A 20,469-nucleotide genomic window follows, 5' to 3' on the forward strand; every position below is an offset into this window, starting at 1 on the left:
ATATCTTAGGCCTGAAGATGGGAGAGAGCTGTCCCGGTGTGTCAAGTAAAGATGCAGGAAAAGCTAAGGAATGCAAAGGGTGTCCGAATGCGTCATACTGCTCGCAACCAGCCCAGCCAGACCCAGACATCAAGATAATCCAAGAGAATCTTCGAGGAGTAAAGACCATTGTTGCTATTATGAGCGGAAAGGGAGGCGTTGGAAAAAGCACAGTTGTCCGGAACATAGCAGAGTCGGTGTCTTCAAGGGGAATCACAACATGCATTCTGGACTTAGATCTATCTGGGCCAAGCATCCCGAGGCTTACGGGAACAGACGGAATGTCGATGTGTGAAACAAGTGGCATCATACAGCCAATAGAGGTGAACAAGTTTTTGAAAGTAGTTTCTGTTGGATATCTCCAAGACTGTGGAGAAGGAATCATGTTCAGCTCTAGCTTTAAGACAGGAATCATAAAGAAGTTTCTGGCACAGTGTAACTACGAGGGTGTGGATGTACTGCTTCTGGATACTCCTCCAAATGTGACGGACGAACATCTTGGGATGGTGAACTTCATAAAACCTAAGTTTGCAATTGTTGTCACAACACCGCAGAAGTTCTCTCTGCAGGACGTTATCAGGCAGATTGACTTCTGCAGGAAAGCAAAGATCTCTGTGCTTGGGGTGATAGAGAACATGAAAAGGTTTGTATGTCCAAGATGCAGCCATCAAAAAAACGTGTTTGTCAATACAGAGGTTGAGTCTTATTCTAAATCAAACGGTATTCCTTATCTGGGCTCTATAGACCTCAGGCAGGACATAGCTAAAGCATCTGATATTGGAAGGCCGACGCGAGAAGAGATCTTCGACAGGATGGCAGATGCCGTCCTATCAATCCATGAATCATGAGTCTTATTCTATATAAATAAATCCCAAAAGAATATGGCGAATATATTTATTTAACTCCTGGTATTTCATAACTCCTCAGCCCCTCTGCTGCAGATTCACTGCTTGTGCCTGTCTGGTCTATCATCCTGACGGATCCTCTGTCGACAAAGCAGACCTTGTTAAATAATGGAAGCAGATCGAGGTTGTGGACTATGGCCATCACGGTAACCGAGCTTTCGAAATCTATGATATTCTTTATGATGTCTATCTCCGCCTCCTTGTCGAGATTGGAGGTTGGTTCATCCATGGCAAGGATTTCTGGCCTTCTTAGCAGAGCTCTCAGTATTATAATCTTCTGTCTCTCTCCTCCGCTGATGTGTCTTCCTGCCTCCCCAACATTGGTAAAATACCCTTTCTCAAGCCTCATAATGCTATCATGGATGTTGAATCTCTTTGCAAGCTCGACAACAGTATAGTCCGAAACATTGGGGTTTCCATACTTAATGTTGTACATCACAGTCTCGTTGAACAGAGAGGAGTTCTGAGGCACATATCCTATGATCCTCCTGAACGAACCGTTTTCTATGGCGTCGATACTGATTCCATCGATGCATATCGAGCCTTGGTACCTGTTGAACCTCAGGAAGGTCTTTAGAATGGTCGACTTTCCAGATCCGTTAGACCCCACAATTGCCACCTTATCCCCCTTTTTGATTGTAAGATTCACATCGTTGAGAATCTTCTTGTCTCCGTAATACAGGCGGACGTTTTTAAACACAATGTTCTTCCCAAACCTTACCATGGAAATATTTTCATTTGTTTTCAGATCATAATCCTCCGATAGAACTTCCCGAGCATTCAGCATGGCCTCTGTGAATCGGCAGTATGTGTATCCGAGATTGTTGAGGTTTATAAGTAGAATCCTGCTTGTTGTGACATAGAAGATCAAAACCCTTCCATCCATCTTACTTGAAAGCAGTCCATACACTCCAAGTGCAATCATAGAAGAGTTCAAAAATGCAAATATAAGCTTCTGCAGCATGTTTAGAATGTACAGTCCTCGGAATAGGTTTGTTCCAAACCTCTCAATCTCCATCAGCTTTCCATCGTATCTTCTTACCTCAATGCAGTAGTTGTTGAATGACATAACAGACTCGTGATTACTCAAGGTGTCGTACACAATGTTGGATGCAGCATTTTCAGCACTGTTCAGAGCCCCTCTGATCCTATTCCTTCTCAGAGCTATCGATATCGTCATGAAACCATAAGCAGCAACAGCAAGAGCAACAATAAAAGAGGCAAGAACTCCAAGCTTCAGATACACCTCAAGCCCAACAAAGGTTAGCGAAGCCACCACTGGGAACAGATTCTGGATCGAAACCTCCACAAAGTCGCTGATTGCCTTGCTCTTTCGGGTGATGATGCTTTGGATTGTTCCCGATCCATAAGACTCAAACATCTCCGTTTCCATCCGAATAAAGTACTCGAAAGTGGTTCTCAGGGTGTATCTGTAAACATACTGGATTGCACTGACAAACACAAATCCTTGCAACTCTGTGAAGATGATGCCCGTTAGAGAAATCACAAGAAACATGATTATCCTGCTTCGGGGAACCTCCTCCAAATCTAGGCCCTCGGATATGTAACTTATACAACTTGCAACTTTGACTTCAAAATACTTTCCTGCAAAGATGCTCAGGAGAACAGGAAACACAATGATTCTTGCCTGCGGGATCCCGAGGATGTACTTCCTGACAATGATGCTCAAAGTTTGGAGCTCGCTTACTTTCTTCTTTCCACCCATTTCCGTAATATTTTTCGAAAATATTTATTAGGCTTGTTTAGAACTTTGATCTAAAACACAATCAAGATGGCGTCTCTCCTGTTCCTTGCTTCTTTGTTTCTCTGGATTTTGCCATCAGAATAGACGTCTCCACATGCTGGGTAAGGATCTTCGACCTCTGCTCCAGTTTTCTAAGGGCCTGGTCACACTCTGCAATGCTGTTCCTTAATACATCAAACTTCTCCTTCAAACTCATCCAGGGGCTTGACATTCAAGATCGAATAAGGCTCCTGGCCCATCTGAAACCCAAAGTCTCAGGACACTTTTTAGGATTGAACAGACAAGGCACAAAAGACAGGATCTTAAAAGATTAGTTTAATTTCAAACTTCACAATGACCTTGTATATATGCATTAGTACTTGCAGTCATCATCACCAGAGTCCGAAGGCTCGTTGATGTATATCACCCTCTGGTTCTTACCTCCCTTCTCTGGCGGGATGTACACCTCCCTCGGATGATTGTCCACATCGATATGTGTAGAGATGTCTTCATCGCTTGTGTCATCAATTCCAAAGACTATTGCTCCATTAACACTGGGCTTGGAAGCTATGCAAGTATCTACATACTGGCAAACATAGGAAAGCTTGTCTTCATCCCTAGGACTCGGGTACTCCTGATTGAGAAACAGATCCTTCGCCCCGGAAATGGCCTCGGATATTCCTGACTTGATGAAGTCTATTGTGTCTTCTGTCCCTCTCCACAACACACCTATTGACCTTGCACATTCCTTCGGCTCGCCAATTACTATCTTGGACATTATGTTTTCGTTATGAGATGGGCAACTCCACAGAAACAGATGGATTCCTATCTTCTTGTCCTTGTATGTACTGAGGAGATGCTCGTGGACAGTGGTTGTCCTTGTGCTCACAGGTTCCACAAGCTCACAGGAACTGTCAAACCTCTTTGTTGGCACAAGCTCGTTGACGTCGTAGTCCTTTGCATCGAATCCAATCTTCACCTTGTACTTCGATAGGAATTCGTTGTAAGGCCCCACCACCCTGCTCTTCAGGTAGTGTTCCACAGCTTCTCTTTCATCCTTGCAATCAGAAAAGGCAGAGAAGATGGCATCTATCGTTCCTCTGTCAAAGTGTGCATACAGACTAACCAGATAGATTTTGTCGTCTTTTGTACATGCAGGATCTGCTTCGAAGCCCCCGAAGTTGTATTCAGATGCCAATGCAAAGCCTTCTCTGACCAACCCAATGAGAAGCAAAAGAGGAGATGATGTCATTAGAAACATGGTTTTGGTGCTTCTTTCTCGGAAAATATATAAATATTTTGTTTGAAACAGATGTTTTGGCTCCAAGGACTTTGTTTTGCTATCTCTCACACACCTGATTCACCTCCTCCGTCTGAGGTATCAATCCCTTCCTTTCCCTCCTGGATCTTCTTAACTGTGTTCAGAATGTTGAAAACTGCCAGGTTATTTCTGTCTTCTATCTTCTCGATAAACATCAAGAGAGCCGCCTCCATAGTAGACATTGAGAGTTTTGTCCAGGTAGTAGGAATTTCCCCTCTGTTGAGGTAGAAGTAATATCCCACTTCCTTCGACCTAATCCTATTGAGTGCATTCTCCACTCGGATTCCTCGGATTCCAGAGACATACGACTCGATCGATTCAGACACTCCTAATCCATTGCAGATTGACCGAAGTGCAATCAAAGACTCTATCTCGGCATCTGCCTGAAACACAACAATGTCAAATCCCAGGGATTGGGCTATCTCAATGGTCTGTCTAGGAAGTGGATCTAGCCTAGTAGAAGAGGAGACGTACTTATCAGACTCGGGGCGAAGATCTATCCAGGAAGAAAAACCCATATCTCCAAGATAGTTCTTGAGTTCCTGGATGAAGCTGGAGGCCACTGAGAACTTGTGTATCGATCTGTTCTTCAATCGACTAAGGGCATGAGCTATCACAAGTGACTGGAGTGTTCCATCCAGATAGAGGAGTATTTTACTTCCACGAGGAAGCTTCCTGAAGTGTCGAAAAACCTTGTGAAGAAACTGCTTTTCAAAGCATGTGTCGCAGTAGTCCAGATTACTTATTCGGATGTTTGGAGCTGCAGTGCAGATTATACATCTGTGTTCCATGGATAAATTTTTCGATCGAAGATCACATTTAATGGGCACGGAGCACACGCCGGCAAATGTCGAGAAGATAAAAGGAGTGATGGATGGGATCATAGGAGATCTGGAAGGGTATCTCGAGATGTACAAGAGCCATGCAAGGTTCCTCCGAGGTAGAATCAGCAGGGATAAGCAAGAAGGAGAGGTTCTTCTCCAAACAGTGACGTCCACACTGAACGAGATGAAGGAAAGGAACGAAAGACTAGTTGACGAAAGGAATGGACTTAGGCTGAGGATTGAGCAAGATGTAAGGGACCTAAGGGCTTCTGAGGATGAAAAACATGAGCTTGTGAACCAGATCCGAGAGCTCGAGATGGGAAATCTCAACCTTAAGGAAGTCTTCCGAGAGAAGAAAAGCATTGAAAACGCCTTTACAAAGAAGATGGAACTTGTTTCGGAAAGGAGTAGGCAAAGAGAGGTCCTTATGGAGGCGAAGGCCGAATGGTTTAGAAGATATTTGGGAATGGACATCATTCCTGTCCGGGAGAATGTAATCAAGATTGTCTTCAGCAGAATATGCCCTGAAGACAGTGTGGAGTGTTTTGTAACTCTGGACCTGTCTCTGGAAGGGCCTGTTGTTGATCTGTTTCCTAGGATGTATGATCTTGAAAAGGCCAACAACCTGTTCCGAGAGCACAGCAACTTCCATGACTTCCTAAGGACTGTGAGAAGGGAGTTCCGAAGAGAATACTCTGGGGTGTGACTAGTAGTCTGGTTGATTAAAGATTTATTTTGTGATTGTTGAGGAAGTTGAAGACGGCGGCGAAAGAACCCCAATGAAAAGTTACAATCTTGTGTACAAGCCAGAGCATGGGGAAAAGAGGTTTCTATTCACCAACATGGATGTCAAGGAGCTCTCTCCACCTGTGATGATTTCACGAGAGAGGCCTCTACGAGAAGAGGTTGTGTTTAGCACAAAGAAGAAGAGTGAGCAAGTTGAATATGAGGATGAGGAATACAAGAAGCTGAAGGAGAAGGAGGGATGTTTGTTGATTCTTGAAGATGGTGAGAGTAGAATATACTCGGGAAAGATGCAGGACCTGGGGGCAAGTAACTCGTGCTATTTTGTGTTTATCAACACCGGGACGTATCTGAAGGTTGTTCCTGTCCGCAAATGGTATCGCTTTAGCCAGAAGTCACAGCTGGACATTATCCAGGAGTACGAGGGCGAGGGTATTGGAGAAGAGAACGGAGACGGAGATGGGGATGGAACCTCAACGGAAGAGAGGGAGGAGATTGATTTTGATGACGACTTTGACGACGACGATGGAGAGGATGCGAATGTGTTTATTGTGAGGGAGAAGAGGCTAAACAGTGCAGGACGGCGGATGAGGAACATCATGGAGAACTACGAGGAGAAAGAAAGAAGCGAGAGTTCTGAGGAGAAGGATACGAAAGGGGTTGAAAAGGTGGACAAAGTTCTTACAAAGGACGAGATTCGGGGAATGTTTAAGGGAGGAAGAATTGCTTTGAGAGATCTTCTTCGTGGGGTGAAGGTGCGATTTGGGCTCAACGACGAGGAGAAGGAGCTGGTGAAGGAGTTTATTAGAGAAAGTTGCACGTTTGAGACTGACGAAGGGAGCAAGGAGAAGTATCTTGTTTTGAGGAAATAGAGTGTTTGAGGGATTGAAAGATTTATGAATTTTGGATAGAGCCCTAATGAGGCGGATATTAGAGGACAGACTGATGAGGTACTTGAGAGAAGTGGGATATGAGGTTGTTGAGAAGAGAGCCTTAGAAGTTTACATGGGATCTCTCGAGACTTATATGCTTGAGCATTTGAAAGCAGTTGTGTCTGTCTCCAGGCATGGGCTGAAGTCTCACTCTACCTTGCTGGATTTCCTACGCTTTATAGAGGGAAAAAGATTTGAATTTCCTTTCTTTGAGAATGTTGTGTACGAGGAAGAGGTTAAGGAGGAGGAGAAGGAGTTTGCCAGTCCTCTGGCGTCAAGTATTGAGAAGTACATCCACATATATGACTTCATGCCCAGTTTTCCGCCGATACATGCGTTCCGGCAGACGATTGTCAAAGCTGGAAACAAGGGCAGCAAGTCTATGAATGTGAAGAACAGATTGGAACAGAGTCTAAGGACCGAAGGGAATCTTCTGAAGTTGATCAAGGCATCTGGATCTCTTCCGCCGTTTGTTAACTTCTTGTACAAGAATGAGTGGTCTTAATGGATTAAAGTGGTTTATTGTTCTATGTTTATGGATTCCGGGGTTAGAGGGGGGAGAAGTGGAGTTTTGTGTGAGATTGCGGGGGATGGGGGACTTCCATGAGCATTGATAGTATAGTGGTTATTATGTGAGCTTCCCAAGCTCATGGCCCGGGTTCGATTCCCGGTCAATGCATTTTGTCGGTGTCATTGGCGGGAAGATTTCCCTCCATACCTGGAATATATGCCAAAGAAGACAGGGAGAGGCTGATGATAAAGAGGCTCCCTGAGGATATAGGGAGAAGAATAAAAGCCCAGCGATCCATTCCAAACACTTACATTGTTGTGAAAGAACTGGTGGAAAACTCGATTGACTCTGAATGCACATGGATAAGGATACAAGTCGATGACTCTATAGTGGTTGAGGACAATGGATGTGGAATAAGCGATCTGCGTGATGTTGGAGTTGAGGGAAGTACTTCGAAGGAGTCGATGGCATACTATGTGCTAGGATGTGTCGACAGAGTCGAGAAGCCTTCTTATGGGTTCCGGGGACAAGCCCTTAGTTCTCTTTCGGAGGTGTGTGATTTGGAAATTATTTCCCGATCAGAACATCCGTTTGGACTCAAAAAAGACTTTTCAACAGGCATCGTTTCAAGATGTGCGAGGGAGAAAGGCACAACTGTCCGTGTTCGAAATCTATTCAAGAATTGCCCTTTAAGAAGGTCGGCAAGCGAAAGCAGGCTAAAGAAGGACCTGGGAAGGATCTGTGCTTTGATTGAATCATACCGCTGTACCAACAAGATAAATTTCACCCTGTTCCACAAGAGAAAGGTTCTTCTAAGTTGTGGAGGGTACGAGACGCCGAGAGAGTATTTCGAATCCAACTATCCTTCCTTTGTCGGGAAGTATATGGAGCTGTGCAATGGGCAGGTGGAATTCTTTATGCTTCCGGCATCTGTCCGAGAGCCCAAGCAGCTGATGTTTCTGGAAAGAAGGCCGATTTCGAACAAAAGGATATCGGCTGCAATAAAGAATGAATTCAATCTGTATAGCGAAGGAATCCCGACGTTTGTCCTGGTGATCAAGGGGTATGGGGATGTAAATGTATCCACGGACAAGAGCGAGGTTATATTTTCTGACGAGGGTGGGATTCTGAGTCTTCTGAAGTCTGAGATTGGCAGGTTCTTCTCTTCCGAGGTGCATATGCATTCTCGGAGCATTCCCAAGACTCTGGGAAGTTATTCTCCAGCCCGAAACGAAACAGAAGACAATAGCGGAGAAGGATTTATGGGAAGTAACTTCTCTGGAACAGCTGTGCACCATCCGGCTGTGAGACTATCACGAGTAGCTCCCTCCCTGGGAAAGAGGGAGAGAAAGCAGAATGAAATGACAGAAGAAAATGAAGAAAGGAGCAAGGATTCATCGTCGGTGGAAGAACCCTCATCAGGAATTGGGTCGCTGGACAACACCGAAGTGAAGCCTTCTTCATCAAACCTCTCTGAAGAGTTGGAGCCACCTCTCGAGGAGAAACAACAAGAAGAAATATACGAAAACGAAGGCCATCTGGCAACAGGAGCATATTCATTCTTCAAATACGACGAGCTTGTCCATCCGAAGATTTCGTTTTCAAAGAGCGACTTCAACAGACTTGAAATCATAGGCCAGTTTAACAACGGATTTATCATTGCAAAACTGGAGAAAAACGAAAAGACCTATCTTATAGCTGTAGACCAACATGCAGCAGATGAAATCAGGAACTTTGAGAATATCAAGAAAACATTTTACCTAAAGAAACAGAGTGTGATAGTCCCTGTGAAATTGGACCTCACACCCATTGAGGAGATGATTGTCAACGAGAATTCAGAGGTGTTTGAAAAAAATGGATTTGTTGTGAAGAATGGCATGCTGGAGACGATTCCTGTTTACAGAAACCAGGTGTTTGGAATCAAGGAGTTCAGGGAACTTCTCGAGGATGTGAAGAACGAAGAATATGAATTCAAGAAAATTCGGAGCATAATTGCTTCAAAGGCATGTAGAACAAGCGTAATGATAGGCGACGCTCTTTCTGCAGCGGACATGAAGAGGATAGTAAGGAGCTTGGGCGTCTTGGACAGGCCTTGGAAGTGTCCTCACGGAAGGCCTACGTTCATGATATTGAATGAGGCAGAGATATAGCCAATGGAGGACATAAGATTTATTTAACCATGAAGCCTTCGATCCCGCGGGCCTCATCAGGAATAACTCCGAAACTCTTTTGATGTCCTCAAGAACCACCTTTCCCCCCCTTTTGCTTGCCCTCAGGCTAGATATTGTCAGCAAGTTCATAGAGTATCTCAGCCCAGATTCCTCGGAGATCGAAACAAGGGCATCCACAGCACTGCCGTCGATGAGAACATCCTCCTCGAGTATTCTGTGTCTGATGATTGCTTCGAGATCTTCTCGGTTGTATTTCTCCATAGAAATGATCAAGGCACGGTCAATAAAGTCTTTTGGCATTCCATAGGGACTTGTCTCGTCGGTTCCCTTTATCACACACTCCTTCTTGTTGGTTGAAACGAGGATCACTGGGCAGAAGTCCTCCTCGATCGCCTTGTTTAGAAAGGCAAAGCTTTCGATGTCAAGCATGTGAACCTCGTCTATAAACAAAACTCCTCGGACCACCTCAGCCTTTCCCTCATTGATCCAGTTCCATACCTTCTTGTTCACTTCATCCCTTGTCTCTGTTCGAATTTCCCCCGTTTCTCCACTGAAAAGAGCAAGGTATCCTTCAGCCTTGTTGTTTATAACATCGATGTCATGAAGAGATATCTCTTGAATCTCCTCTCGGATCTTTATCAATTCCCCCTCAGGACAAGGAACAAACCGTGCATCCATCCCTACCATCTCATTCTTCTTCACCATGCTCGTTCCAATCTTATACACTCTTCCTCTCTCCTTGATAATCCTTATAACATCCCCGGCGCTTACCTTCTCCTTATCAAGCTCATTCCTCATCTTTTCTCCTATGTCAAACGAAGACTCCATATCAACAGTCTTGAGAACAATTCTCCTTCCACTCAAGCTCACAACTTCTCCTTCAATCGTCCGCACAGACTCCTTAATCCTTAGCCCAACAGACTTCCGAAGAGCCTGGGTAATAGCCTCGGACTTACTCATCTCCAGACTATATATCTCTGTCCCGCTGATCGAGTTAAAATGCACTCCCCCTAGGCTTTTCGATAGTCCTATTGCCAATGCGGTCTTTCCACTTCCTCGGTCTCCCTTAATCAGAACTATCTTTCCCCCTTTGTTGCTCTCCACCATCTTTCTTATAAGCACCATCGCCTTCCTAGCCTTAACCTGTCCAACCAGTCCATCCTTGTTGTACTCAACCTCATCCTCATTGCATCCAAGCCCCACAATGTGTGAGTGGAGACTGATTCTATTCACTGTCCCAACATCTCGGACCTCCATCAGGGCAAAGCCCTTAAGAAAAATTTCTTCAAGCACACAATCTTCTTGGGAAGTGATTTATTTCATCCTAACATCCTCTGGAACACCTCGTCTATCTCCCTCTTTAGCTTGTCCAGCTTAGACTCCATCTCTTTCCCCGGAATCACAAACTTCATCTTCATCAGGCCATAGAACACATCCTCGGTTTCCTTCCGGACAGTGGACCAGCTGAACCTATAGTTCATTATGGCATTCTTGCAGTTGTCAAAATACAGAATGATATTCCGAAGCATCATCCTTGTCTTTGTAAACGGGCAATAGTTGTCGTACTTCGAGTATCCGTTCTGCTGCAAAAAGTCCTCTTTTATCAGCTTGGATATGTCCAGAATAAGCTTCTCGGTCTCTGAAAGAGCGTTTTTCCCTACCAATTGGACAATCTCCGAAAGATCGTCATCCAGCTGTAGAATCTCCCTGCACTTTGTCCTGTTCACAATAAAGTCTGGATCTACTTTGTTGTAGTACGGCTCCAGGTTTGAGAAGTACTTCGAGTAGCTCAGGTTCCAGTTTATCGATGGAAAATGTTTTCTTTGTGCAAGTTTCTTGTCAAGCCCCCAAAACACCTGTACAATCCCAAGAGTTGCCGATGTCACCGGGTCCGAAAAGTCCCCTCCAGGAGGAGAGACTGCTCCAACTATTGTCACCGATCCGGTTCTCTTGGGAGATCCAAGACATACAACAGATCCCCCTCTTTCGTAGAAAAATGCAAGCTTTGCTCCAAGGTACGCCGGATATCCACTGTCTGCAGGCATCTCTGCAAGCCTTCCGCTTATTTCCCTCAGTGCCTCTGCCCATCTTGATGTCGAATCTGCCATCATCGACACATTCATCCCCTGGTCCCGGAGGTACTCCGAAATTGTTATCCCCGTGTAGATCGACGCCTCTCTTGCTGCAACAGGCATATTAGATGTGTTTGCTACCAGCACAGTTCTCTTCATAATACTATCCTCTTTTCCTCCTACTGTCAGCTTCGGAAACTCCATCAGAACCTCACTCATCTCGTTTCCTCGCTCTCCACACCCAACATATACAATTGCATCGGAGTTTGAGTATTTCGATAAAGATTGGGAAATCACCGTCTTCCCACATCCAAATGCACCTGGAATCGCCGTAGTCCCTCCTTGAACACAAGGAAACAAAGAGTCTAGAATCCTCTGCCCAGTAAACAATGGATGTGTGGCATTCCTTTTCTCTTCAATAGGCCGGGGAACCCGAACAGGCCATGTATGATACATAAACATCTCCACTCTTCCCTTGCTGGTCTCAAGCTCCATCACAACATCCTTCAAGGTATAGTTTCCACGGGCTGCTATGAAAACAACCTTTCCGCTCTCCTTTGGAGGAACAAGAATCTTTGTTTCAATAAGACTGTTTTCGTAGACCTTCCCAAAAATGTCTCCCCCAACAACATAGTCTCCAACACTGACTTCGGGGACAAACTCGTATTCTCGCTCTCTGTCCAATGAAGGAATGTTTACACCCTTGGGTATGAAGATCCCCTCAGACCTTTCTTGGATTTCTTTTAGAGGTCTCTGAATCCCATCGTAGATGCTTTCAAAGAGTCCTGGCCCCAGCTCTGCACACAACGGCCTTCCTGTCCGAACAATCACATCTCCAACACACAGCCCGCTGGTGTCTTCATACACCTGGATGGTAGCTCTGTCCTTGTCGATCTTGATGATCTCCCCTGCTAGTCCCTCATTTCCAACCTTCACAAGCTCGTACATTGCACATCCAACCATGTCACATCCGACAACAACAGGACCGCTGACAGAATAAACCTTTCCTTCCATCCCCTTTACTGGCTCTTCTATGCTTAGCTTTGCAAATGTTTGCTGTACAACATTCATCATCCCCCTTGCCCAACCTAACTTTTTATTTCTCTAATTGTTTCGATTTCTCTCGATCCTTGCAAGCAGGATGTTCAAGTATTAGGAGTTCTGATGCACAAGTCCATCATGTCTTTGATGAGTTCTCTTGGGCAATCTCTTCCATTTGCTACGAACAAGCTACTGAGACTTTGAGAGGCCGAATGTCTCTTTCTAGGATCAAAAGACAAAAGATTTCCGACAAAGTCGACTACCTCCTGCCCATAACATCCAAAGTCTTGCCCAAAGCTTGCCTCAAAGCTACCAGGTCTTCTGATGTTCTTGAGATGGGGAAGACATAGCCCTGCAAAGTCTTCGTCTGCAGGATATCCTAGAAGTTTGAATATCCTATCAAGCTGGTCTATCTCTCCTTCCCCAGGTAGAATTGGCCCTCCCTTCAGCATCTCTCCAACAATGCACCCGACAGACCACATGTCAATCGACTCGTTGTAGGTTTCTGACCCAAGTAATACTTCAATGGCTCTATACCACAGGGTAACAACAAGATTGGTCATTGTGCTTCCAACAGCCCTTGCAAGCCCGAAGTCTGCTATCTTCAGATCTCCGCTCCTCATAAGAAGAATATTCGACGGTTTCAGGTCTCTATGGACTACTCCGATTCCGTGCAGAAACTCAAGTCCTTGAAGAATCTGGTATGTAAAGAACTTGGCCACTTCCATACCAATCCCCCCTGTCTTCAGAACAATGGACTTCAGGTCTATGTCACAGCACTCCATCACGATGAAAAAATCATTGATCTCGCATCCTTCCACCACCTCCTCGATCCCCATCACATTCTTGTTTCTTGCATGCTTTAGAATCATCACCTCTCTCATGTATAGGATCGAAAACCCGTTGGTGTCGTGACACATCGACGGATTCATCCTCTTTAGAGCAAACTCCTTCTTGTCTGTCTTCCGCCTCACCCTGTACACATTTCCAAAGCTACCCGAGGATATTCTGCAAAGTTTCTCGTATTTCTCTATACTGTCACATTTACGTCCCCCCTTGAGTAGCATTCCTGGGATTGTCTCTCTCGTTTTATCATTATCAGAACAAAGAAAATAACCATGGCGATTTAATACTTATTTTTAGACCATCTTCATAGTTTGATGACCGAGATTCGTGGCCTAGGCCCCCTATTTCTCAGGTCTGTGGCTCCTTCATCATCACCTCCACTACTCGAGACATCTTCATAGCTTGCTTCGCTCTCCGACGGATATACCAGAGTGGCTCTCTCCCTTGTGCTTCCATCTGAAAGATGAAGAGTGGTGGTATGACTAAGCCCTTTTTCATTCCCTCCCTGAAGCCCACTGCTTAAGGCCTTTGCTTCTGGCTTGAGAGGTTTTGAAGTCCTCTCGGTTGATACGCTAGCTTCCCTACTGATGGGACCTTCCAGCTTTCTATCAACAATCGGACTTGATGATGTCTTGGTCTCCTCCCCATCTTTTTTTGCATATACTATGTCTTCTTTCTTCTCCTTACTGCTCAAAGGGGATCGAGACACGGAGCCTTGGCTGCTCCCAAGATCAAGCTGCCCATTGCCATTCTTCATCGAGTTACTCTCCTTCAAGGCTTTACTTTTGTCCTGTGCTTGCTTACCATCTTCAATCAGTACCTCTGAAGTCGATGGCTTGAGAACGGTGCTAAAGCTTTCGTTAAGGAATTCTCCAATGAGTTTCTCAAGGCTCTCTCCACTCGAAACAACATTTTCAACTGTATTGCTTGAGCTGCTACTTGCAGGAAGCCCAGATACTCCAAAGCCTCTAGAAGAGGGTGTGCTGGAAGATTCAGGCTTCCTTTCGATCTCAGCGGACGAGCTGGGTTTGCCGGAAATAGAAATCCCGTGAATCTCTACCCCAGTTGCCTTTCCATGAAGATCAAGATCCCCCGAATACTTTGAGCCCTGGGAATTTATGACGCTGCTTACTCCCAAGCTCTTTTCAGGCAATTCCACATCACTAATGTCCCCAATCTGGGTCTTTTCTCCAAGATAGTATGGCTTGTTAAATAGAGACTTGGAACTTAGTGGGGTCCTTTCGGAATAACGATATGAGTACTTGGGGACATGGTATGTGCTTTCGCTCTTATTAAACTCATCTTTTTCCAAGCTAGACCTGTTGGAGGACTTGAGCTCCCCAACAATCTCAATCACTCTGTCCAGCTTCTTGTTTACCATATCTATCTTTTGTTTCAGGACATCCATCCTGTCGACGGTCTTCCTTTCGGCGAACTTCCCGCCGTTGTCTTCTTCCCAAACAGAGGCATTCTTCCCCTTTCGACAAGACCCATAGACTTAAGAGAGTTTCTCTTTGGTCCCATGAGATCTATCGCGAGTAGGACCATAACTATTCCGGTTGTGATGCATCCCATCAGAAAAACTGTTCTTTGGCCTTTCATCAGATGTTGTAAATAACTCAGCTCGTTTTATACCTGACTTCGAGACACTGTTTCATATCTCCCTTTCCCGCCATCCCAAGCTTGTTTCAGACTGGATCGAAAGAGTAGATGAAAGCACTCCCCATGAAGGTATGTGTAATTGGTGGAGGACCTGCAGGACTGTACACTGCAGCTTCCTTACTATCGAGAGACGTCAATGTAACACTATACGAGAAGGAACCAGAGCTAGGGGGGCTGTACAGATACTCCTTGCTCCCTGAGTCGAGAATGTCTCCATTTACGAAACTACTGGAGCACAAGAACTTTTCTTTGAAATTGAATTCCAAAATTGATCTTGAGAAGCTAAGTGGTATGGAAAAGGAATTTGATGCTTTCGTTATTGCTACAGGACCTGGAGGGCCAAGAAAGCTGGCAATTCCTGGAGCAGACCATTGCATCGGCAGTCTTGACATAGCAAAATCGTGGGCAGGAGAAGAGCCAAAATACACAGTAGGAAGCAAGGTTCTGATTGTTGGGATGGGAGACGTCTCTATGGACATTACAAAATATCTTTTTGGATGGGCCGGGCCTCAGTTCAAGTTTCCGAAAAATGCTCTTGAAAGAGTAAAAGAAGTTAGAGATGTAACCATCACATCTAGAAGAAATGTCTTGGAAAGTTCATTCTCCAACCATGGGCTGAGAAGCGTACTTGAAATTCCAAGGCTAGGATTCAGCTGGTCCTCGCCAAAAGACATATCTTGCCCGGACAAAGACAAGACCAAAGACCTTGAGCAGAAATTCACTTATCTGCAGAAAGATGATGGGAAAAAAGACAATATTAATAAGTGGAAGGAGAGAAGACTAAGGCTGTTCCAAGGAGTCAGAGAGGGGGCCAAAAGACTCAGGCTGATGTTCAACACTAACATAAAGTCAATAGAAAGAGTTGGAAGGCAATACAAGGTGAAGATGGAGCAGGGTGGAATTCCCATCGAGGAATACTTCGACACAGTGATATCTAGTGTGGGCTTCAGCAGGGCAGATCCCAGAAGTTTAGGATTTACAAAGCCTGTGTATTATGTTGGATGGGCAAAGCATCCAAAGGGGAATGCCGAAAGAGCAAAAGAGGATGCCCAAGATGTTGTAAACAAAATAGTTGAAATGAAGAAAATGTAGATAGGCCTTCAAGGCATTATGAAAAGAGAAGTTCCTGTGTCTACTATGTCATATCTGATCTGCGGCATTGTTGAATACCTACTGGAGCAAAAAAAAGATGTAGAAGCAAGTCTCAAGACCATAGGATACGAAATCGGCATAAAGCTTCTTGAGGTATGTAACTTTGAAAGAGAAGTACATATTCCAACACTTCTTTACAGAATTGCATTTGACTTTCTCTCCTTGGTTGGAGACAGTGACAAGAGGATTGACAAGTCTGAAGACTCCGACAAGACCTACTTCCTCACAGATGCCGATGGAGTCCTCTCAAGGTTCATGTCTGTGCCTACCGAATGGGATGGGTTTTCCGCAGATTCGGTTGTGTGTGGAATGATAGAGGCCGTTCTGATGGCATCTGGATACCGCTCCGAGGTCACGGCATTTCCAAAACCTTCGGAAAGTCTCTCCAACAGAGTTATCTTCCAGATCAACATTCTCGATCCATAGCATCCCCATGCTTCCTTCAACTAAATCTAGATTATATCTTATATTTTATTTACATTTTACTTGGATTGACCTCGGAAACCACAAACCTTTTCATCTGACTCACCAAACTCGTAGATACATCAACATCACAAGATTCAAAGTCCCTTTCGTCGTTGGAGCAATCTCCAGACGACTCGGATCTGTCAAGAATCTTTGTGCTGTATTGCCTCACTCTCCTTCGTCTCTTAAACTCCTCTTTGGACAGGAATTCGTGGTCAAGCATCCATTTTCCTCCCTTTCCCCGTGTCCCTGGATCCCGAGGAACCTTCTTGAAACACTTGTTTAGAGACAGGTTGTGCCGTATGGAGTTCTTCCACACCGGATTTGCATATCGATAGTATTCAAACGAATCCTCAATCCACTTGTAAATCTCGCTAAGCGTGAGCTTTCCAGTCTTGCTCGTCCTTATGGCTCTCGTTATTATCTGTGCATACGAGAGAGAGGGCTTTGCTCTTAGGACATCGCAACCACCGAATTCTCTTGTCTTTTCTTCTTCCACATTCTCGTCCATCTCCTTCATTTCCAGGAAGTTACCGTAAAGACTTCGAGGATTTATCCTTGCATCGGGGCTTGAAGGCCTCATTCTATTCTCCATAAATCTCATGTAGAACCTGTGGATAGCACTTTCTCCCTCAACCTCCTGTTCCAGGAACTCCCATAGAGAGGACTCTGCTTTTCCTCCTTCTTCCATACACAAGTCTTTTACATCCTGGTCCATATCCGACTCCAGAAGCTCTGTGTCCAAAAGATCCTGGAAGGTCGTGCTCCAGCTCATATCTTAGGATCAACTAGCAAATATATAAGCCATTTTGTACTTATTAAAATTGGCATAATAGTCCATATTTGGTACAACATCTATCTTTTTGATAAATTTTTAAGGCTTTCATTAATATCAATTGTGTTGATTGGCCTGAGAAAAAGTTTAATGGTTATTAATAACTAATCGAGGCTATTTACCATTGAAGGCCATGATCTCGAAGATCATCCGGCACAGGGTTTCTTTTCCTCCATTCTTGAAAATCCAAAGAGATATTTCCAAAGAATAAGCCATACAACTGTTATTCCCAGAACCATAGCCAAAGACACCAGGAATCGTTTGAGCCAAGGGCCCCTGAAGAGAGATTGGAACTTTTTCTTAAGGCTTTTTTCTTCCTTAGTCTTATCATCGGACAACTGAAGCCTCACAGAGGGAGTAAGCCTTCTGTCCAGAAGAAGAATACTTATAATACTAATAATGAGAAAAGAAATAAATAACATTACGAGCATGGGGAAGATAGATCCGATATTCTCCTTCTCCTTCTTCTCCTTTACACTTTCTACTAGTAAATTACAAAATTTATCTATTCGAGACCTAAAGGGCTTCTGAACATAAAAGATAGTTTCATAAAAAAGTTCAAGGAAAGAAGAAATCGATTGGGGTAAAAAACCCAAAATTTCCTTTGGTAGTAGCAGGTTTTTTATGACCTTGGGAATTCCTAGAGTTACGAGTATTGGGACAACCAAATTAGCTACAAAAGATAAAATCTTTCCAAGACCTGTAGAGGGTTCAGCCACAGAGACAATCATCATGCGAGGAAGACAGGAAGAGAAAAACATTAATATTAGGTTGGTGAAAAAGAAAGGAAGGTTTCTTGTTTCTATAGTCCCGAAGCAATAGAGAGTTCCTAATCCTAAAGTGCATCTAATGACAATCATCAAAAACTCAAAAATTACCGACGAAAGCCAGAAGGTTGCAGTATTGTACAATCCTTTACTGATTTCTTCTCTGGTATAATGAAGACTTTTCTCTAGTATTGCATTTGAAAAAGGTATCAAGCTAAGGAGAAAAACTAGGTCACGGATGCAAGCTACTTGACGCCCTGTCTTAGTATTAACTTCTGCAAAGAAGATTGCGATAGATAATCCTAGGACTATGGCCAAGCTAAGTAAAATCTCCCGTGATCGAACCCCGCTTAAAATCAACTGTCTCTTGATCAAGAGGATGGCCGATGAAAGGCTGGGGACAAGGGAAATTCTAGTATCTTCTTCCACCTTGAGTTTTATCTCCTTAACTTTTCTTCTTTTTTCCTTTTCTTCCTTCATCTCCCTCAACATATTATTGATCTGAGTCTCGTACTGTTGTGACTCTTTACTTCCTTTTGTGAAGAGGCTGAACAGAAATTCCATGTTAGTTTTTGATAAACCTGAATTGTAGATTCCCTTGGTATTCAGAAAATCAATGAACTTATCGGGCGGACCAGCATATACCTTTGCCCCTCTGTTCAAAAACAGGAGACTATCAAAAAGATTGAAGAGCTCGGGCCCTGGCTGATGAACCGTCAATATCACTATTGCGCCACTCCTTCGAGCATATTCCTTGACAAACCTTACCACCTTTACTGCCAGCCCTGAGTCAAGCTCACTTGTGGGCTCATCAAGAAGCACTACTCTCAATTTCCCCTCCAGTAAAAGCATCTTAATCAAAGCAGTAGCTATGTTTGTTCTCTTACGCTCTCCTCCAGACAACATATTCATCTTGTGATGGCGTACATCATTCAAATTGAGAACATCCTTAAGAACTATATCTATGACCTCGTTAATGCGTTCCTTGTCTTCGTTAGGGAAAGAAAACAGAACTGTATAGTAAATGAACTCGTCAAGAGTTAGATCTTCAATTGAGTATCCAGACTGCCTCCCACATGAATGCTCGCTGTGCCATTTGTAGTAGTCTCTTTCCTCGTTGTCTATTAGTATCTGCCCGCTTGTCATGGATTCTTCTGGAAATAGACCTGATATACCTTCCATTATTGTTGTCTTTCCACTTCCACTAGTTCCCATAAAAGCATATATCTCTTCAGATCTAAACTCCACATCGACATCTTTAATCATTATATCAAACCTTTCATTATAGGACATGTCTTGGCCAGGAGCCACGAGAACAACATCCTTGAGTTGAAGATGATGATTTTTCATTGTAGGGCTTCTCATACACTGCTTTATAAACGGAATTATCAAAATTTTACTAAATATGGGTAATAGAAGATTATCAAAAATTTTTCTTCTAAAATCTATGTATTATAGTATTGCGGACCCCAAGCAAATACGAATTAAAATCCCAAGACAAGAAGAACCCATGAATAAGCTTCCATCAAGGTTCCATGTTACCCTCAAAGTCCTTGAGAATTCCGGCAACGAAATTTCCAAAGACACCTATGAGAAGGACTTGAAGAGTATATGCACCCTGGAGTCCCAAGAACATGTTTCCTATCTGTTGCATCACTTGAAAGACTTCGATAAAATAGACAAGCAATTTTATATCAACGTATTTAAAGAGGGAATCAGCCCTGTTTGGGAAGACGAGAACAATATGAATGGATGTGACTGGAGTCTTATGCTTAAGAAAGAGGTGTGCCAGAGATACTTTGAGAGACTTCTTGTAAATCTATGTACAGGCTACTTCAAGACGTTTGAGCCCACCGGAATTGTAGGGATACACAAGGACAACAGATTCAAGCTTAGCATATGGTCGAAGAACATTCCATCGACAGCAGATTGCGGGGCAATAATCAACGAGCTGAAGGCTGCACTGGAGATAGATTTTGTAATTACATTCCACTACAAAAACCATTCGAAGATACTGGCATATCACAAATCTCTTGATGCATGATAGGAATTTCCTGGAAAAGACCGGCAGCAGTATCGGGTGATCAAATAAAGAATATATCCTCCCAAGATTTTGAGCCTCTGAGAAAGCAATAGAGGGTAATTCAACCCAAAGAACACGGTTTATTGCTATATGTCGTCCAACTCAAAGAAGTTACCTCTTCTCCTGAAATTAACACTAGGCTTGGAGTTTTTTTCTTCGATCTTTTTTGCAATCTCGATGTACTCGCTGTAGGAGATAGGCCTTCTTACGGAATAGAAGTGCTGTGCAAGTGCACTTTGCAGCATCTCTCCCTTTTCCTTATTTATGTGCTTCAGCGTAGAAAGGGCCTCCAGTGACCTCTCGTCCAACACCCTACGTATCAACTCGTCCGACTGGTCCATGGGTCCCGTGTGGA

At 44.0% G+C, this 20,469-nt stretch overlaps 19 protein-coding genes and 1 non-coding gene across 20 annotated transcripts; 9 read left to right on the top strand and 11 right to left on the bottom strand.

The window, feature by feature from the left end:
• Positions 1–17: 17 nt before the first annotated feature.
• On the top strand, positions 18–887 carry Eint_111070 (Nbp35-like nucleotide binding protein; the record flags this gene model as incomplete). Its single annotated transcript, XM_003073921.1, has 1 exon — positions 18–887. The coding sequence occupies one exon, from the start codon at positions 18–20 to the stop codon at positions 885–887; it is 870 nt and encodes a 289-aa protein (XP_003073967.1).
• A 46-nt stretch (positions 888–933) lies between these two features.
• On the bottom strand, positions 934–2,670 carry Eint_111080 (ATM1 mitochondrial ABC transporter; the record flags this gene model as incomplete). Its single annotated transcript, XM_003073922.1, has 1 exon — positions 934–2,670. The coding sequence occupies one exon, from the start codon at positions 2,668–2,670 to the stop codon at positions 934–936; it is 1,737 nt and encodes a 578-aa protein (XP_003073968.1).
• Positions 2,671–2,731: 61 nt separating this feature from the next.
• Positions 2,732–2,905, bottom strand: Eint_111085 (uncharacterized protein; the record flags this gene model as incomplete). The annotated part of the gene is made up of 1 exon (XM_009163653.1): positions 2,732–2,905. The coding sequence occupies one exon, from the start codon at positions 2,903–2,905 to the stop codon at positions 2,732–2,734; it is 174 nt and encodes a 57-aa protein (XP_009161917.1).
• Positions 2,906–3,061: 156 nt separating this feature from the next.
• On the bottom strand, positions 3,062–3,949 carry Eint_111090 (uncharacterized protein; the record flags this gene model as incomplete). The annotated part of the gene is made up of 1 exon (XM_003073923.1): positions 3,062–3,949. The coding sequence occupies one exon, from the start codon at positions 3,947–3,949 to the stop codon at positions 3,062–3,064; it is 888 nt and encodes a 295-aa protein (XP_003073969.1).
• An 86-nt stretch (positions 3,950–4,035) lies between these two features.
• Eint_111100 (uncharacterized protein) lies at positions 4,036–4,800 on the bottom strand (the record flags this gene model as incomplete). Its single annotated transcript, XM_003073924.1, has 1 exon — positions 4,036–4,800. The coding sequence occupies one exon, from the start codon at positions 4,798–4,800 to the stop codon at positions 4,036–4,038; it is 765 nt and encodes a 254-aa protein (XP_003073970.1).
• A 31-nt stretch (positions 4,801–4,831) lies between these two features.
• Positions 4,832–5,539, top strand: Eint_111110 (chromosome segregation protein Spc25-like protein; the record flags this gene model as incomplete). Its single annotated transcript, XM_003073925.2, has 1 exon — positions 4,832–5,539. The coding sequence occupies one exon, from the start codon at positions 4,832–4,834 to the stop codon at positions 5,537–5,539; it is 708 nt and encodes a 235-aa protein (XP_003073971.2).
• Positions 5,540–5,612: 73 nt separating this feature from the next.
• On the top strand, positions 5,613–6,449 carry Eint_111120 (uncharacterized protein; the record flags this gene model as incomplete). Its single annotated transcript, XM_003073926.1, has 1 exon — positions 5,613–6,449. One exon carries the CDS (start codon positions 5,613–5,615, stop codon positions 6,447–6,449), a length of 837 nt encoding a protein of 278 aa, XP_003073972.1.
• Positions 6,450–6,495: 46 nt separating this feature from the next.
• Positions 6,496–7,014, top strand: Eint_111130 (uncharacterized protein; the record flags this gene model as incomplete). The annotated part of the gene is made up of 1 exon (XM_003073927.1): positions 6,496–7,014. The coding sequence occupies one exon, from the start codon at positions 6,496–6,498 to the stop codon at positions 7,012–7,014; it is 519 nt and encodes a 172-aa protein (XP_003073973.1).
• Positions 7,015–7,116: 102 nt separating this feature from the next.
• Eint_111140 lies at positions 7,117–7,188 on the top strand. The gene has a single exon. It is a non-coding gene; the product is annotated as a tRNA-Gly (tRNA).
• A 74-nt stretch (positions 7,189–7,262) lies between these two features.
• Eint_111150 (DNA mismatch repair protein MutL) lies at positions 7,263–9,170 on the top strand (the record flags this gene model as incomplete). Its single annotated transcript, XM_003073928.1, has 1 exon — positions 7,263–9,170. The coding sequence occupies one exon, from the start codon at positions 7,263–7,265 to the stop codon at positions 9,168–9,170; it is 1,908 nt and encodes a 635-aa protein (XP_003073974.1).
• Eint_111160 (DNA helicase TIP49 TBP-interacting protein) lies at positions 9,018–10,448 on the bottom strand (the record flags this gene model as incomplete). The annotated part of the gene is made up of 1 exon (XM_003073929.1): positions 9,018–10,448. One exon carries the CDS (start codon positions 10,446–10,448, stop codon positions 9,018–9,020), a length of 1,431 nt encoding a protein of 476 aa, XP_003073975.2.
• A 62-nt stretch (positions 10,449–10,510) lies between these two features.
• On the bottom strand, positions 10,511–12,337 carry Eint_111170 (vacuolar ATP synthase catalytic subunit A; the record flags this gene model as incomplete). Its single annotated transcript, XM_003073930.1, has 1 exon — positions 10,511–12,337. One exon carries the CDS (start codon positions 12,335–12,337, stop codon positions 10,511–10,513), a length of 1,827 nt encoding a protein of 608 aa, XP_003073976.1.
• A 71-nt stretch (positions 12,338–12,408) lies between these two features.
• On the bottom strand, positions 12,409–13,371 carry Eint_111180 (cyclin-dependent protein kinase; the record flags this gene model as incomplete). Its single annotated transcript, XM_003073931.1, has 1 exon — positions 12,409–13,371. The coding sequence occupies one exon, from the start codon at positions 13,369–13,371 to the stop codon at positions 12,409–12,411; it is 963 nt and encodes a 320-aa protein (XP_003073977.1).
• An 83-nt stretch (positions 13,372–13,454) lies between these two features.
• Positions 13,455–14,558, bottom strand: Eint_111190 (uncharacterized protein; the record flags this gene model as incomplete). The annotated part of the gene is made up of 1 exon (XM_003073932.1): positions 13,455–14,558. The coding sequence occupies one exon, from the start codon at positions 14,556–14,558 to the stop codon at positions 13,455–13,457; it is 1,104 nt and encodes a 367-aa protein (XP_003073978.1).
• A 317-nt stretch (positions 14,559–14,875) lies between these two features.
• Eint_111200 (NADPH adrenodoxin oxidoreductase) lies at positions 14,876–15,904 on the top strand (the record flags this gene model as incomplete). The annotated part of the gene is made up of 1 exon (XM_003073933.1): positions 14,876–15,904. The coding sequence occupies one exon, from the start codon at positions 14,876–14,878 to the stop codon at positions 15,902–15,904; it is 1,029 nt and encodes a 342-aa protein (XP_003073979.1).
• Positions 15,905–15,949: 45 nt separating this feature from the next.
• Positions 15,950–16,390, top strand: Eint_111210 (transport protein particle complex subunit; the record flags this gene model as incomplete). Its single annotated transcript, XM_003073934.1, has 1 exon — positions 15,950–16,390. One exon carries the CDS (start codon positions 15,950–15,952, stop codon positions 16,388–16,390), a length of 441 nt encoding a protein of 146 aa, XP_003073980.1.
• A 49-nt stretch (positions 16,391–16,439) lies between these two features.
• On the bottom strand, positions 16,440–17,204 carry Eint_111220 (Forkhead/HNF3 transcription factor; the record flags this gene model as incomplete). The annotated part of the gene is made up of 1 exon (XM_003073935.1): positions 16,440–17,204. One exon carries the CDS (start codon positions 17,202–17,204, stop codon positions 16,440–16,442), a length of 765 nt encoding a protein of 254 aa, XP_003073981.1.
• A 206-nt stretch (positions 17,205–17,410) lies between these two features.
• Positions 17,411–19,381, bottom strand: Eint_111230 (White ABC transporter-like protein; the record flags this gene model as incomplete). Its single annotated transcript, XM_003073936.2, has 1 exon — positions 17,411–19,381. The coding sequence occupies one exon, from the start codon at positions 19,379–19,381 to the stop codon at positions 17,411–17,413; it is 1,971 nt and encodes a 656-aa protein (XP_003073982.1).
• A 160-nt stretch (positions 19,382–19,541) lies between these two features.
• Positions 19,542–20,075, top strand: Eint_111240 (eukaryotic translation initiation factor 4E; the record flags this gene model as incomplete). Its single annotated transcript, XM_003073937.1, has 1 exon — positions 19,542–20,075. The coding sequence occupies one exon, from the start codon at positions 19,542–19,544 to the stop codon at positions 20,073–20,075; it is 534 nt and encodes a 177-aa protein (XP_003073983.1).
• Positions 20,076–20,200: 125 nt separating this feature from the next.
• Positions 20,201–20,455, bottom strand: Eint_111250 (Pdcd5 programmed cell death 5-like protein; the record flags this gene model as incomplete). Its single annotated transcript, XM_003073938.1, has 1 exon — positions 20,201–20,455. One exon carries the CDS (start codon positions 20,453–20,455, stop codon positions 20,201–20,203), a length of 255 nt encoding a protein of 84 aa, XP_003073984.1.
• Positions 20,456–20,469: the final 14 nt, after the last annotated feature.

The sequence above is a fragment of the Encephalitozoon intestinalis genome, chromosome XI (genome assembly GCF_000146465.1).
Source record: "Encephalitozoon intestinalis ATCC 50506 chromosome XI, complete sequence".
NCBI classification, from domain to species: domain Eukaryota; kingdom Fungi; phylum Microsporidia; family Unikaryonidae; genus Encephalitozoon; species Encephalitozoon intestinalis.